General features: G+C 37.7%; 1 protein-coding gene across 10 annotated transcripts in view; it reads left to right on the forward strand.

The window, feature by feature from the left end:
• The window catches only part of CACNA2D1 (calcium voltage-gated channel auxiliary subunit alpha2delta 1), a 507,273-nt gene that overhangs the window by 302,183 nt on the left and 191,634 nt on the right, over positions 1 to 13,456 (forward strand). For all 10 annotated transcript variants that reach the window (XR_010406552.1, XM_064575355.1, XM_064575347.1 and 7 more), the window contains exon 5: positions 302 to 343. Coding sequence is in view for 9 of the 10 variants with exons in the window: in XM_064575355.1 (XP_064431425.1) it covers positions 302 to 343 (42 nt within the window). In the remaining variant the exon portion in view is untranslated. The remainder of the gene's footprint in view (positions 1 to 301; positions 344 to 13,456) is intronic.

Below are 13,456 nucleotides of genomic sequence, written 5' to 3' on the forward strand. Positions count from 1 at the left end.
TATAATTTCTTTGCATCATGCATTCTTTATTTTTTCTTGACAAATGGGTCTCAGACCTATGCTGATATACTTTTTCCTCAATGCAATATGTACTTTTCAATATCACTGATACAGTGTTTTAATATGTTTTTAGAAAATATTGGCTAATCTTCATGGATCTTCATGGAGTATTTTATGAGAGGAATATCACGAGGGGTTTATTATTTAAAATATGCATAAAATGTGTTCAGTGCTGGATCCAGTATATTTTTACATTTTTACTCAAATCAATAAAGCCCTCTTCTTTTCTTTTTTTTTATAGAGCAATGAAGTTGTCTACTACAATGCAAAGGATGATCTTGATGTGAGTATTAAAAGTTTTACATTAAATTTCAAGATAAACTGAATTATGCTAGGATGACTGGCTTTACAGAACAAGCTGACCTAGCAGGTTGAATTTTTCAGAAAATGTTCTATAGCATCAGCAGAATTACTGGTTGGACCTAACAAGGTAATGATGAATCTTAGGGCTTATGCTATCTTTAACAAATTATCATTGGCATCTTCTGGGGTAGAAACGCCATGTGTTTCGCTGGATCTGAACTCTCTCTGCCTCCTGTCCAGACCTCCATCCACTGCACTGACTCGGATACCCTGCACTCCATTAGCCATGTGGCAGACAGAGGTTGGGTCCCATCCATCTCTGTCGCCCAGCGCTTTACGCGGGTAACGAGGCAGGTCTCCTCTGGCCTGAACCGCACACACCAGGGGGGACCACTTATTTCCCCTACAGTGTGAACGACACCCTGGAAATGGTACAACAGCTGGCCTTGCCCAGCCAATCTTTGAAGCATAGTGAGTGTTCAGTCTGCCTTTTTAAACAGATGACTGTAATGTACATATTCAGATGATGTTCCAACGTGGATTATTTTAGCACAAATAAGTTACTTCTCATGTTGCCACCTTTGGATGGACTTTCAGGAGACATTTTAATTACTTGGCTACAGTGGAAGCATTTACAAAATTATAAAACAACATTTTACGCTTAAGTTCATTTAAATTATCATATCTGTGACTTTCTTTTATCAGGAAAAAATTTGTATATACACTTGTTTATGTATCCAAAAATGTTTGTTGAGGGCTTCTTGTGTTTTCGGTGTTCTTCCATGAGCTTGGGATGGTTTGTCAGTGAACAAGTCAAACAAATAAAAAAAAAAATTATTGTTTGTTAATCACACTTTTTTTCTGAATCAAAAAAATATATTTGTATACTACTTTTTTCCAGCTACTTCATGGGAGTGTAAAAAAATATATAAATCAAGTAAAGCTGGCCTTCAAAAAACAATTAAAAAACAACACAAGATAGTTGGCTTGAAATGCCACATCTTTCCAAATTGCACCACCACTATTGGTGAACATCATAGTTTATTGAGCACTATTTGCCTGCATGCTGCTAACCACTCTACACAAATTCTTATATTTAATTTCTAAAATGACACTGTGAAGGAAGGAGGTTATGTTTTCTCCATTTAATAAATGAAGAACTAGGATTGTTTTAAAAAGCGTTTTCGGGGCGCCTGGGTGGCTCAGATGGTTAAGCGTCTGCCTTCAGCTCAGGTCATGATCCCAGGGTTCTGGGATCGAGCCCCACATCGGGCTCCTGGCTCAGCCGGAAGTCTGCTCCTCCTTCTCCCTCTGCCTCTCCCACTGCTCATGCTCTCTCTCTCTCTGTATCTCTGTGTCTCTAATGAATAAATAAAATCTTTAAAAAAAAAAAAGCGCGTTTTCTTTTTACTAGCCATAGGTGTTTTGCTAGTGCTTCTATTATAATTATTATCCTTTTATGATAATGATGTATATCATTTTAATGAGGTAGGATGTTTATTAAGGGCAAACCAACAGCTAACACAAAATGTTTTAATAGTTTATTGATTGGGGGGGGCACCTGGGTGGCTCAATCAGTTGAGTGTCTGACTCTTGATTGCGGCTCAGGTCATGATCTTGATGGCTCAGGTGTTGAGATGATGAAACCCAGCATTGGGCTCTGTGCTCACTGGGGAGTCCACTTGAGAGTCTCCTCTCCCTTTCCCTTTGCCCCTCCTTCCCTGCTCACACTGTCTCTCTCTCTCTAAATAAATCTTAAACAATAGTTTACTGATTGGTGTTAGAATGAATTTTATTTTGGACAGACATTTCATTTCACTGTTAAGATTAGTATTTGATATTTAAAAGTTATATAGTCATTTAAAATACAGATGCTAAATCTTTATCAACCTTCCTGGTGGTACACCAGTTACAGCTTTTTAAAGCAGTTAGTTTGTAAAACTATGACAAAGATTTCATAATAAATAAAGTGGATGGATTGACATGCTTGGTCCAATCTGCCAGTTGAGTGTTGCCTAAAGATGATGAACCAATACTGCAAATATGTTTTTCTTTCATCTAAACTAATTAAGAAAGTCCTATTTTTGATGTCACATAAAACAGTTTTATTAAGTCAAGTTTGCTTCTTATTTAGAAAGTTCTTTTATTTTGCATAGAAATTGTGAGTTTTCTTTGTTCAAGATTTTAATAATCACAGGCACAGATGTAGATGCAACTTTTTAGTGAGTGTCACCCCAGTTAGTATTCAGGGGTATAATTGAATAGTACAATAGTAAAATTCATAGTATTCAACCACTATCCTGCAAAGTTAGCAATATGTCCATTATAAATGTAAAAGTATGCACGGGGCGTGTACTTCTAACACTTGAGCTGTGCTCAATGCTCAGGTTCATAATTTGCCTGCACAGATGTTTATTCCTATATTCAAATAAAACTCTGTGTAGGAGAGAAAAGGATTAATACAAGTGAACCTAGTGAACTTGACGTGGTTTTTTTTTTTGCCTTCTCCCATCCCCCAAAAGTCTGTATTATTACCATTGGTTATAAATATACCTAGGGTGCCTGGGTGGCTCAGTTGGTTAAGCAACGTCTGCATTCGGCTCAGGTTATGATCCCAGGGTCCTGGGATCGAGTCCCGCATTGGGCTCCCTGCTCCGCGGGGAGCCTGCATCTCCCTCTGCTTCTCTCTCTCTCTCTGTCTCTCATGAATAAATAAATAAATAATCTTAAAAAAAAAATAAGAACAGTGCCAGAATTATTTGCAAAGAATACTGTATAGTAGGAAGAGGGCTAGGATTGGAATCAGAGACTTTGGTTCACACTCCGTTCCACCCTTAAAACTGTACTCACTCGTAGGGCATGAAAACTTATTAAAATTGGAACTGTTTGCCTCTCACCTAAGACATGCTACAGGTGATGAGATGAGCCACAAATTTCATTGCAGTTCAGAATATTCTTGGAATACTGCTAACAGAGTCAGGTTTGCTGGAAAATTTTACTATTTCATGTAAATTTTTTGAGAACTTATTAAGAACTGCAAGTTAATTTATTTTATATTTCACTAAAACTTTTTATTGGTGAAGATTAAAGTGCTTTAGGTATAATACCATTGCTCTTGGAAACCCTTAGACACTGAATAAAAATGAACCATGTTTAATGATTGGTGTATTGGTTTGGATCTTATAGACCTAAAGTAAAAGTGGCTACAAGTCAAAAATTTATTCCTCTCTCATGTAAACATTCTGGATATAAAGCCTAATGTGGCGAGTCTCAATCTTCTAGGCCCCAGGGCACTTCTTTCAAATTTTCTTCCTTCCTCAGTATAGTTTTTTCATGTTGGGATCCAAGATTGGTGCTCCATCATACACAGTGATTTTTGCTCTCTAGAGAACAGGAAGGAGGCGAGTGGCAGTCGAGGACATGCCTTTTGCCTTTAAGGGTATGTTTGGAAACTGTACACAGTACTTTTATCTGCCTCCATTGCCCAGTTTAGTGCCCAGCCTTGCCAATTTGCATCAGGATGTGGAATATAATCCTCCCCCCAACATAGCATGCACCCAAACAAAATAGAGGGTTCTATTACTAAAGAGAGAACAGAGAGAATGCTTGTTGCAAAATAATTAGCAGCTTATGAACAGATCCTCCATTTGCTCTTCTTGAGATAGTGAAGTTAATTCCAAAATTCTACTATCTGAGTGGCTTCTATCACTTAAATATAGTCAGATCCTTCAACTTGGAACTGAGGAAAAAAATTCTTTTTTACAGTAGAATGTATATAAAATTATATGCTGTATTGAGTATTTTTCAGTTTCCCCTAATGCATGTGTTTTCATCACTACAATCAAATTATTTTCTGCAATGGAAGTAGTATCTTACAATGAAACAAAGTTAAGAAGTGTAAGTAAATGTTGCACTTTGATATTCTACTTTAGGCTTTGCAGTAGTTACACGTTTTTTTGAAGATTGTTGCTTATCTGATGGATGAAGTTGGACTTTCATGGATGGTGAAATTTATAAACCTTACCAAAAGTTTTGCAATAAGAGGTGGCTTAATTGGCTCCTATACTCACAGCGTTATACATGTTGTGCTTGATATTTTATGTATCAAATGTTCACAAATCCTAATGCCATCTCATTGTTTTGGTTCAAATTGGCTTGCTGCCACTGTTCTTTGTCCTGGAATTTTTATATACTTATTTAATTGTGTACAGTATTTTTATTGCTCAAACCCATAAAGCCACATCCATTATTAAAAATTGGTGATTGGAAATTATAGAATGGGAGTTTTCTCTTACACATCAGCAGCTAATATCTAATGAACAGAGGAACTAATTGGAATAGTAAATATCTAGCCAACATTTTCAGTTAATAAATTTGTCCTCATTGTTTGGATGATAATATAAATGTTTGAGAGCTAAATAAAGTTTCTGTTTTAAATGTTATGCCCCCTGCAGGAGACTAAAGGATTGTAAATCCTGAGCCTCTGGCTATGATTTTTAACTTTTTCCCCATTTCTGCATTAGTAGGAGAGGATTCATTTTTCCAACATCATGCCTAGTGGGATGGTGGTCATTTCTCTATTTTGTACTTCTCTTACATCAATCATTTCATTTCCATGTCCATGATGATTGTATGATTTTATTTTATTTTATTTTTTATTTTTTATTTTTTAAAGATTTTATTTATTTATTTGAGAGAGAGAGAATGAGAGAGAGCACATGAGAGGGGGGAGGGTCAGAGGGAGAAGCAGACTCCCTGCCAAGCAGGGAGCCCGATGCGGGACTCGATCCAGGGACTCCAGGATCATGACCTGAGCCGAAGGCAGTCGCTTAACCAACTGAGCCACCCAGGCGCCCTGATTGTATGATTTTAGACATTATTCTCAAATATTTATTTAAGGGCTATTGAAATGGGCTCACATTTTATTTTATGCTTCTAAATTATCCATATACCTTTAGTAATATTATACATTATTAACATATAAATATTTCTAAAATATTATATCTTTAATTCTTTTCCCATTGTCAAGGTCTTCATATCAGTTATTATTGCCTTTGTTTGATATTTAAGACACTGATGAAAGTTTACTAGTTCTTTCCTAAGCCATCATGAATTTTGTAAAGAAATGGCAGTTTCTTCTTGGAGGCACAACCAGTCTTTATAAATTATTCCCTTGGGGTCCTTCCCTAGAGTATAACTTCCTGGCAGGCAAGCTCTTGGGTACTCATAGCAGGTGACTTAGTTCTTATAGTAACCAGCACATTGTACTCACTCAGTGAGGTTTTTTTCCCAATAAGTCCCAATAAGAATCAAAGTTCCAACAGCAGCTTCTCTTGACACAAATATGAACTGGCTGAAGAATAGCAGAGTCATAATTATCTATCTCCCATCTCTGTGCTCTATACGTGGTCTTGTTTTTAAGGATGCCCTTTCACCACCACCCCCAATTTCAGCCCAGACCTGTGTGAGTTTCTGTAATCTGAAGGATTGGAATCAAAAGACCCTGAAGAAAACACTTGCCCTTTGCAAATGCCTCCTGTTGACCAGAAACCATACCATACCATATATCATACCATATATCGTATCATATATCTTTCTTTGCCTTCAAATTACAAACATGACAGAACAAATGCTTGAAAAGAAATCTGTACCATTTTACTGTTTCCTAATCCTGAGACAAGAAAGGTCTTTCTTCATTTAATACTAATCAAATAGAAACCAGTCAGTGGAGGAATACATGAAAAGATCATTAACAGTACAATAGAAATACTGAAGTATTAAAGACCCAGATTAAAGGCATTTTTCCTTCGAGGCGTTATTTCAGCTACTTCACAGAAAACAACATTAAATGGATGCTTAGTATCTCCAAAGGAAGAACCAGTGATCTGTGTGACAAATAGACTGGAATAAAATCATCAAGATCAATACTGCTAAAATAACAATTCCTTTGGAAGAACTAACAAATTTGACAGTGCAAATTATCCATCAGTGATGCACAGAAGAGACAGGAAATAGTCCCAGAATGTAAAAAGGTTAAAAAAAATTATGGGAGAAAAGATAACATATGGAGGAGGACAATATGCAGTGAGGTAAACCATAAATCATGTGTTCTCTAAGAACAAGTCAAAGCATATGGATTAGAGATAATAAACAAATGTTTAATGGAAGAAAGCATTCAGGCATGCAGAGAAATCTGTATATAATTGTAGATTTGAAAGGCTACAGTGTCTCTTTCATTAGAGGAGAGAATATATTAGCATTAGCTAGGACACTGGACATAGGAATATTTTTTAGCAAAGATTTTTTAAGGATTTAGCCAAGATTCTCAAAAGACAAGAACATTTATACCAAAAACTTGCTCAAGGATATCCAAGAGGAGATTTCTAGTAGGCAGCTAAAAATTGAATTTGGCCTAGAATATTTCTATGCTTAGCTTATGAGTGGACTTTGAAAACAGGTGCCTGAAATTTCCCCAGCAAATGTAAAGTTCCAGGTATAGCAAAGCCAGATTGAATTACAGATGCATTTTGGTGTGCCGGCACAATGTGAAAATCAGAAGGAGTCTGAGTGATTTGGGATGTGGTACATTGTCCAGTTTGCCACAATCCCATTACTCTCTGTTGTTTCACTCTCAGCCTGTTGCACTTTATCTACACAACATAAAAAATAAAAATGTACAGGATAGAATCCTTAGCACATTTAAGGGAAGGTGTGGGCAGGGGTAGGGAGTGTACAATATGAGTAGCTGGAAATGAAGAAGGAGTAGCTTTCATAATAGAAATAAATCTTACAAAGAAGTCCATAAATTTTGTATATGTTGGATTCCAGATTAAATTTGGCATCTTCGGTTTCCTGTTATCCTTCCATGTTTATTATGCTCGTCTATCACCACTTAAGATTTGAATTTACAGAATGATATATTCAAGTGTAGTCTATTGATTTAGTTCATTATAATGGTGATACATGGCCGCACTTAAAGGTAAAACAAGCATTCAGAGGTGATCAATTATTCCTTTGGAATATAACCTTTCAGTTGGCTGCATCTGAATTAGTCAGTTTGCAGGGAGCTATTGGGTTATAAGCTTTACAAGGGCTGTGATATGAGACAATGCATAAATGGTATTTATATTCACCTTATGGGTATAAAAATAAATACTCAGTGACAGCCAGATTTAGCTGAAGCAGTTGCTGAAATAAAGGGTAAAATTAATGTCCCTTTGGATTGCATCATATGATAAAAAGTTACGACTATAGTTACTTAAACAAATTTTCCAATTGAAACCTAAAGGTGCAGGTGTAACTGGGCTAAATTATTTGGTGAGCCACAGTTCCAGGAAGAATGTAAGGCACATAGCCTTACTGGAAACTTAAGACAATCATTCCCGTCTCCAGTGTGCTGAGTAATGTTAACATATTCTCTCCTCTAATTACGTAATCATGACGTCCTACAGTTTTTCTAATCAGATACTAAGTATTCTTTAAAAACCAATTCAAGGGCGCCTGGGTGGCTCAGTTGGTTAAGCGACTGCCTTCGGCTCAGGTCATGATCCTGGAGTCCCGGGATCGAGTCCCGCATCGGGCTCCCTGCTCGGCAGGGGGTCTGCTTCTCCCTCTGCCCTCTTCCCTCTCGTACTCTGTCTCTCATTCTCTTTCTCTCAAATAAATAAATAAAATCTTAAAAAAAAAAAAAAAAAAAAACAATTCAAGTACTGCTTTCTCTGGAAGCCTCCCTTGGTTTTTCTAGGTAGCAAGCAAATGGTATTTCCTTCCTCTGGGTGTTCTAAACAAGCAGTTACACCTATCTGGTTTTATGGTATAATACTTTACACTGTAGTATTTGTATACCAGGATAATCTATTAAATTTTTAGCAACTTGAGATAAGGATCTTACTCAGTTTCTCTCTAGTATTAGTAATAGTTTGGAGTAATGGTTGAGATAATGCCTGTTAAATTGGGTAGGTGTTCATGTGTTTCAGTCCCCATATTACTTACATAGCATTTGTAAGGACATGTTTACTTTTTATTATTTTTTAAAGATTTATTTATTTATTTATCTGAGACAGAGAGAGAGAGCTCAAGCAGGGCAGAGAGGCAGAGGGAGAGGGAGAAGCAGGCTCCCCGCTCATTCGATGTGGGGCTCCATCCCAGAACCCTGGGATCATGACCTGAGCCAAAGCCAGATGCTTAACTGACTGAGCCCTGCAGGTGTCCCAGGACATGTTTGCTTTTTAAAGTGGTGCTCTATTTGCAGAGTAACTAGGAAATCTCTGGCAAGCATGGTGGAAGTGAAAATGTTTTGAGGTTGGGTGGAAACAAGTTAAGAGGGAAATGGCAAAGGTGGACTTGACTATGGACGCTGTTTTCTCATATTTTCTCATCTGCCCCTACCTCTCTTGGCCCCTGAAACAGTCATGATGACTAAGAGTAATGTCAAAACAGACAATCCAAAACTGATTCAAGTTGGAGATTAGAAGAGTTAGAATATTTGTTTTCAGTTACTACAAGTGCCATACAAATCAGGATTTTGGGTTCCAAGTCTGGGCAGATCTGCTAAGCTAAGTTATTATGAATCTCTGTGATGACCCATGGTATCAGGCTTATTGTATTTACTCCATCAAACTAAAGTTCTGTCAGATTATGCACATAAGTAGAATAAATAATAGTTGTTGAATTTCATTTCCAAAGAGGTGATAGCATTAAAATGGGTACCTTTCAATGTAAGATTTTTTTTTTAACTTTTTACCAGGAAAAAATGTCTTAAATATATAGGAGACAGAATAGTATAATATCTCCATAATTGCTTCATCTATTGTTTAAATATTTTAAGATAAATTAGAGATATGGCATTTCATTCCTATATGCTTCTGTATGCAACTTGTTTTTCCCCCTTAAATAATGACAAGGCATACATGTATGATCACTGTATACATTGCTGTATGAGGAGGTAGTAGAGTGTGATGGTTAAGAGATTGCATTCTGGAGTGCCACTGCCTGGATTTGAATCCCAGCTCTGCCATTTTCTAGCTGGGTGATATTGGCAGTCATATAATCTCTCTGTGGTTTACTCTCTTGATCTGTAAAATAAAGGTAATACTAATACCTACCTCACCCAGTTACTGTGAAAATTAGTTAACACATATAAAGCTTGTAGAACTTTCCTGTCTTATAGTAGGCAATCCAGGAATGTTAATGAGTGTAATTTTAAAAAATAGTAATTATTAATATGATTGTAATAAATTTAAGATTTATTTGACATGATTTTAGCTCCAAGTGGAGCCTGTTTGTATGTGTGTATTTGTTAAAATAATGAAGGGGTATTAGATTGAGCTATTTTCCATTTTATCATTATGAAGATAATCTTTCATTTGTGTAAAAAACTTAAGACAATGCATAACAAAATAAAAATCTGAGTAGAATCCTCAAAAAACACTTTAAAAATATGAACACAATGCAGCAATTTGTCTTCATATCATTATAGATTTTGTATAACCAGATTTGAAAGGAAAATTAAATGTCAAAAAAATAAAAGAAAATGCTACTAATGCAGCATTTTTAAATGAAATTTCACATTCAGGTTCTCCTTAAATTTGAAATTGATTGAGGTTCGTGGTTTAGGTTTTAGAGACATCTGTCCCAACAAATCCTTAAATTCCCTGAAGGTTAGTGAAGCAGATTCCCCAGAAGGCTTGAATTGTGCCAGCAAGCTGCACTATTTTCTTAATTCCCAGAGCAAGCAAAAAGAAAGCAGATCATTACAAACCGTTATTAACCTAGTTCCAAGATCTATGTTACTGACTAAAATCCAAATGAAATGAGTTAACCCAGAATTCCCATGTCGATAAATTGAATTGATTTATTTGCTACATTTTATTGTATTGATCATGTTAAAAATTTGACCTGTCTGAGACATTTGGCTAGTCTTCTGAATTCCCTTGCATATTTATGTTGCTATTTATTTTCTTAGCAGAATCTTGTCCACATTAAAATTAATTCCAACATAATGCCCTATCTAAATGTCTTTTTAAAAGCCCAATCTTTCATGATTTCATTTTAGAGAACTAAACGTGATTCAAGAATGAGCTAGTAGAGGTATGCATCAAACAGCAAGGCAATCCATTCTAATTATTAAAGAAACAATCAAAGTCTAGGTTTCTTTTCTAACTTTTTTTTTTAACGCTATCTTATAATATGCAACCTTTATTTTCAGGCTCTGTTAATGACTGACATTGATTCCTCAACTAGGGGATGGCATAGAAATAGAATATTAAGATAGCAGCAACTCTCTGAACAGAAAAGTGACCACTTTCTGGAAGTTAGGATGTGCAGAGAAGTGAATCCGAGGCAATGTTTGGGAAGATTAGACGGTGGGGGAGGGGGACTCCATCAGCTGCTACCGGCAAGTGATAGAGCCGCGGAGCACAAAATCGGAACTTTCAGAAGTTGGCTCCACTGAGGGATGTCACTCCAGTGGCTGGGTGTGGGTGGGGGGTGGAAACATCGCAGGACAGTGTGGTCTCAGGACCCGCGGGGTCAGAGAAAGACCGGGGGTGCCTGAGTGTGGCGGAGCTCCTAGGTATCGGAGCGGGGAAGCCGGCTGCAGAGACAGTGCCGAGGCGCAGGCTCTCAGCTCAGGGTTGCCATAAACCGTGATCCGCGGCACAGTCAGGCCACTGCTCCTCCAGCAGGGACCCAACAAGCAGCAGATCCGGGGAGACTCCCCTTCCTCCCCTGGGAGGAGTGGCGCGGGAGCGCACTGCAGGGATCTGCTGGGTTTGGAGACTCCACACGGGGTCGTGTGCCAGAGATAGAAACGCTCCATCACAGGCCGGATGAGCACGGAGAGCGCCGGAGACCAGGGAAACGGGAGTAGGTGACTGCTTTTCTCTGGGGCCTCACTGAGGAGTGGGGCCCTGAGTTCTTGGCTCCTCCGGGGCAGAGATTGGGAGAGATTCACTCTTGTCCCCCAAAGCTGTAGGGAAAGCTTGCAGGGAACAAAAACTCCCGAGCAAACCCGAGCAGATTACTTAGCCCACCCCGGCAAGGGAGGGGCAATTCCGCCTCCGGCAAAGACATTTGGAAACCACGGCAACAGGCCCCTCCCCCAGAAGATCAGCGAGAACAGCCAGCTAAGACCAAGTTTACCGATCAATGAGAACAGCAGAACTCCAGAGCTAGGGGAATACTGCACATAGAATTCGTGGCTTTTTTCCCATGATCCTTTAGTCTTTCAAAGTTAATTTTTTTTTACTTTTTTTCTTTTTTTGAATTTTTTGTTTTCCCTTTTTCAACCAACATCTTATCAATCCCTTTTTTAAAAAATCTTTTCTATTTTTCATTTTTAGAGTCATATTCTATCCCTTCATAGTAGTTACTCTCTCTTTAAAATTTTGGGATACAGTTTCTTCTAACAGACCAAATATACCCTAAATCTCTAGTGTATGGCTTTGTTCTAGTCTCCTGCCTGATCACATTCTCTCCCTTTTTTTTTAATCCTCTTCTTTCTTTTTTCAACCTACTTCTTACCAACTCCTTTTATAAAATCTTTTATAATTCTTATCTTTCAGTCATATTCCATCCCTTCATCGTATTAACCTTTATTTTTGTACATATATAAGCTTTTCTTTCTTTAAAATTTTGGGTGGCACTTTCTTCTAACAGACCAAAATACGCCCAAAACCTAGTGTGTGGCACTGATCTATGCACCAGCCTGATCATATTTGATCATATTCTGGTTTTTTGTTTGTTTGTTTGTTTTTTATCTTTTTCTTTTTTTTCTTTCTTTCCCTTTCTTTTCCCCCGGTTTCAGGTCTTTTCTGATTTGTTTAGAGTATATTTTCTGGGGATGTTGTTACCCTGTTAGCATTTTGTTCTCTCATTCATCTGTTCTCCTCTGGACAAAATGACAAGACAGAAAAAATCACCTCAACCAAAAGAAAAAGAGGCAGTACCAACTGCCAGGGACCTACTCAATACGGACATTAGTAAGATGTCAGAACTAGAGTTCAGAATGACGATTTTAAACATACTAGCTGGGCTTGAAAAAAGCATGGAAGATATTAGAGAAACCCTTTCTGGAGAAATAAAAGAACTGAAATCTAACCAAGTTGAAATCAAAAAGGCTATTAAAGAGGTGCAGTCAAAATGGAGGCTCTAACTGCTAGGATAAATGAGGCAGAAGAGAGAATTAGTGAATAGAAGACCAAATGATGGAAAATAAAGAAGCTGAAAAAAAGAGATAAACAACTACTGGATCATGAGGGCAGAATTCGAGAGATAAGTGATACCATAAGATGAAACAATATTAGAATAATTGGGATCCCAGAAGAAGAAGAAAGAGAGAGAGGGGCAGAAGGTATATTGGAGCAAATTATAGCAGAGAACTTCCCTAATTTGGGGAAGGGAACAGGCATCAAAATCCAGGAAGCACAGAGAACCCCTCCCAAAATCAACAAAAATAGGTCCACACCCTGACATCTAATAGTAAAACTTATGAGTCTCAGAGACAAAGAGAAAATCCTGAAACCAGCTCAGGACAAGAGATCTGTAACCTACAATAGTAGAAATATTAGATTGGCAACAGACCTATCCACAGAGACCTGGCAGGCCAGAAAGGACTGGCAGGATATATTCAGAGCACTAAATGAGAAAAATATGCAGCCAAGAATACTATATCCATCTAGGCTGTCATTGAAAATAGAAGGAGAGATAAAAAGCTTCCAGGACAAACAAAAACTAAAGGAATTTGCAAACACGAAACCAGCCCTACAAGAAATATTGAAAGGGGTCCTCTAAGCAAAGAGAGAGCCTAAAAGTAACATAGACCAGAAAGGAACACAGACAATATACAGTAACAGTCACCTTACAGGCAATACAATGGCACTAAATTCCTATCTTTCAATAGTTACCCTGAATGTAAATGGGCTAAATGCCCCAATCAAAAGACACAGGCTATCAGATTGGATAAAAAAACAAGACCCATCGATATGCTGTCTGCAAGAGACTCATTTTAGACCCAAGACACCCCCAGATTGAAAGTGAGGGGATGGAAAACCATATCCCATGCTAATGGACACCAAAAGAAAGCTGGGGTGGC

The sequence above is a fragment of the Mirounga angustirostris genome, unplaced genomic scaffold (assembly GCF_029215605.1).
Source record: "Mirounga angustirostris isolate CCGP_5_RB_7025 unplaced genomic scaffold, mMirAng1.0.hap1 SCAF_12, whole genome shotgun sequence".
NCBI classification, from domain to species: domain Eukaryota; kingdom Metazoa; phylum Chordata; class Mammalia; order Carnivora; family Phocidae; genus Mirounga; species Mirounga angustirostris.